Source organism: Dipodomys ordii, unplaced genomic scaffold (assembly GCF_000151885.1).
Source record: "Dipodomys ordii isolate 6190 unplaced genomic scaffold, Dord_2.0 Scaffold9327, whole genome shotgun sequence".
NCBI lineage: Eukaryota > Metazoa > Chordata > Mammalia > Rodentia > Heteromyidae > Dipodomys > Dipodomys ordii.
Window position 1 is genome coordinate 1 of NW_012276539.1, and position 1,504 is coordinate 1,504.

Sequence of the window (1,504 nt, forward strand, 5' to 3'; positions counted from 1 at the left end):
GCCCAGGCCCAGAGTTCAGGCCCATGACCAGACCCCAAAAACAAAAATAAAATAAAAAAATTTAAAAAGAAGCACCACCTTTAAAGATGGCTGCTAAAGTGTGTGTGTGTGTGCACGCGTGTGTGCGCACACACACACTCTATACTCAAATAAATGCAACTGTAGATATAGTTGGTCAGTTAAGCTAATGTGTTGGTACAAGTAGATCCAAGAATGTATTATAGTCTGGAAAATAAGAGTAGAATTTTTTGCTCATATAAGAGTCCAAGGCTAGTGTCCCTGGTCCACGAGTATCTTTCCTCCATGATGTGTCCAGCAGTGTGTCTCCAGAGAGAAAGAGAGAGATGTGTAGTAAATGTCTACTATTACCACTAGGCACATGTTTGCATGTAATGAATGTACATACTGCATTTCAGATAGCACATGAACATCTACCTAGAACAGAGATCAGTAAAAATAAACACAAATACGTGAACAACCATGCCAGTTCTTCTTTTTCTAAAAGCAGTCATGTGTGTTAGGCTTAGAGATGACAATTCCCTAGCAGAGTATGCCATAATGGCACAGGATGAAGCCAGTTAAAGAAATCCATGTCCAAGTCAGGTGTCGGTGGTTCACACTTGTAATCCTAGCTACTCAGAAGGCTGTGGTCTGAGGATAATAGTTCAAAGTCACCCTAAGCTCCAAAGACCAGGAGACTCTTCTTTTTGTGTGTGTGTGTGTGTGTGTTTGTTGATAAATTATGAGGAATATGAACTAGGTGGATACAGGGTTTCATAGGTGCTTTGTAAACATCAGTCACTTGAGTCCTTTTTTCCAAAAGCCTGAAATCAAATTACACAACCAGGGATCATTACTTTCCCAGACGCTGTTCACAGGCTGCATACTGACGAAGGGCAGAGAAAAAGTCCTCATAGCTGATTTTAGGTGGGAAGGCAAAGAGACAATTTCAGTCACTCTGATTTGCCAGGGAAGAAAAGCTAATGTGCTGTCCACAAGACCAAACTTCAATACTAAATCAGGATCAGGGAAACCATTTGAACTAAGTAAACTGTCTAACATATCTACACCCCCATCTGTGGCTCTCTTTCGCTGCTTGGCTACAAACTGGCAGAAGTCTTGAGCAGCTCTCACAGTATCTGCTTTTCCATCTTCTGGGGACAGCACCTTCACTACCAAATGGCAATTTAAAACTTGATCATCTTTTTCATTACTATTTGCAAACTCCGTTGAGTATTTGGAACAATCCAGACCCAGAAGTTCCTGCTGCTGTTTTAAAATTTCATCCATCAATCTGGAATTATTTCTTTTGAAAATTCCTTGGTGGTCTTAGACGCTGATGTAGGAGATCCCCGCGGCCATACACCACACCACGAGGCTGGCGATGTCCAAGAAGCTGGGCTCCGGCTCCTCCTCGGTGACCACCAGGCCCATGTGCACCGGCAGCTTCTCCAGGGCGCGGACGTCCGCGCGCCAGCGCAGCCGGGGGTGGGCGGCGGCCGGG

At 44.3% G+C, this 1,504-nt stretch overlaps 1 protein-coding gene across 1 annotated transcript; it reads right to left on the bottom strand.

Annotated features, from left to right (window-relative positions):
• Positions 1–822: 822 nt before the first annotated feature.
• On the bottom strand, positions 823–1,500 carry LOC106002387 (dehydrodolichyl diphosphate syntase complex subunit NUS1-like; the record flags this gene model as incomplete). Its single annotated transcript, XM_013037275.1, is given in 2 exon segments — positions 823–927; positions 930–1,500. Coding segments are annotated over 2 exon segments (645 nt in total), but the record flags the coding sequence as incomplete, so codon positions are not given.
• Between the last annotated feature and the right edge of the window lie 4 nt (positions 1,501–1,504).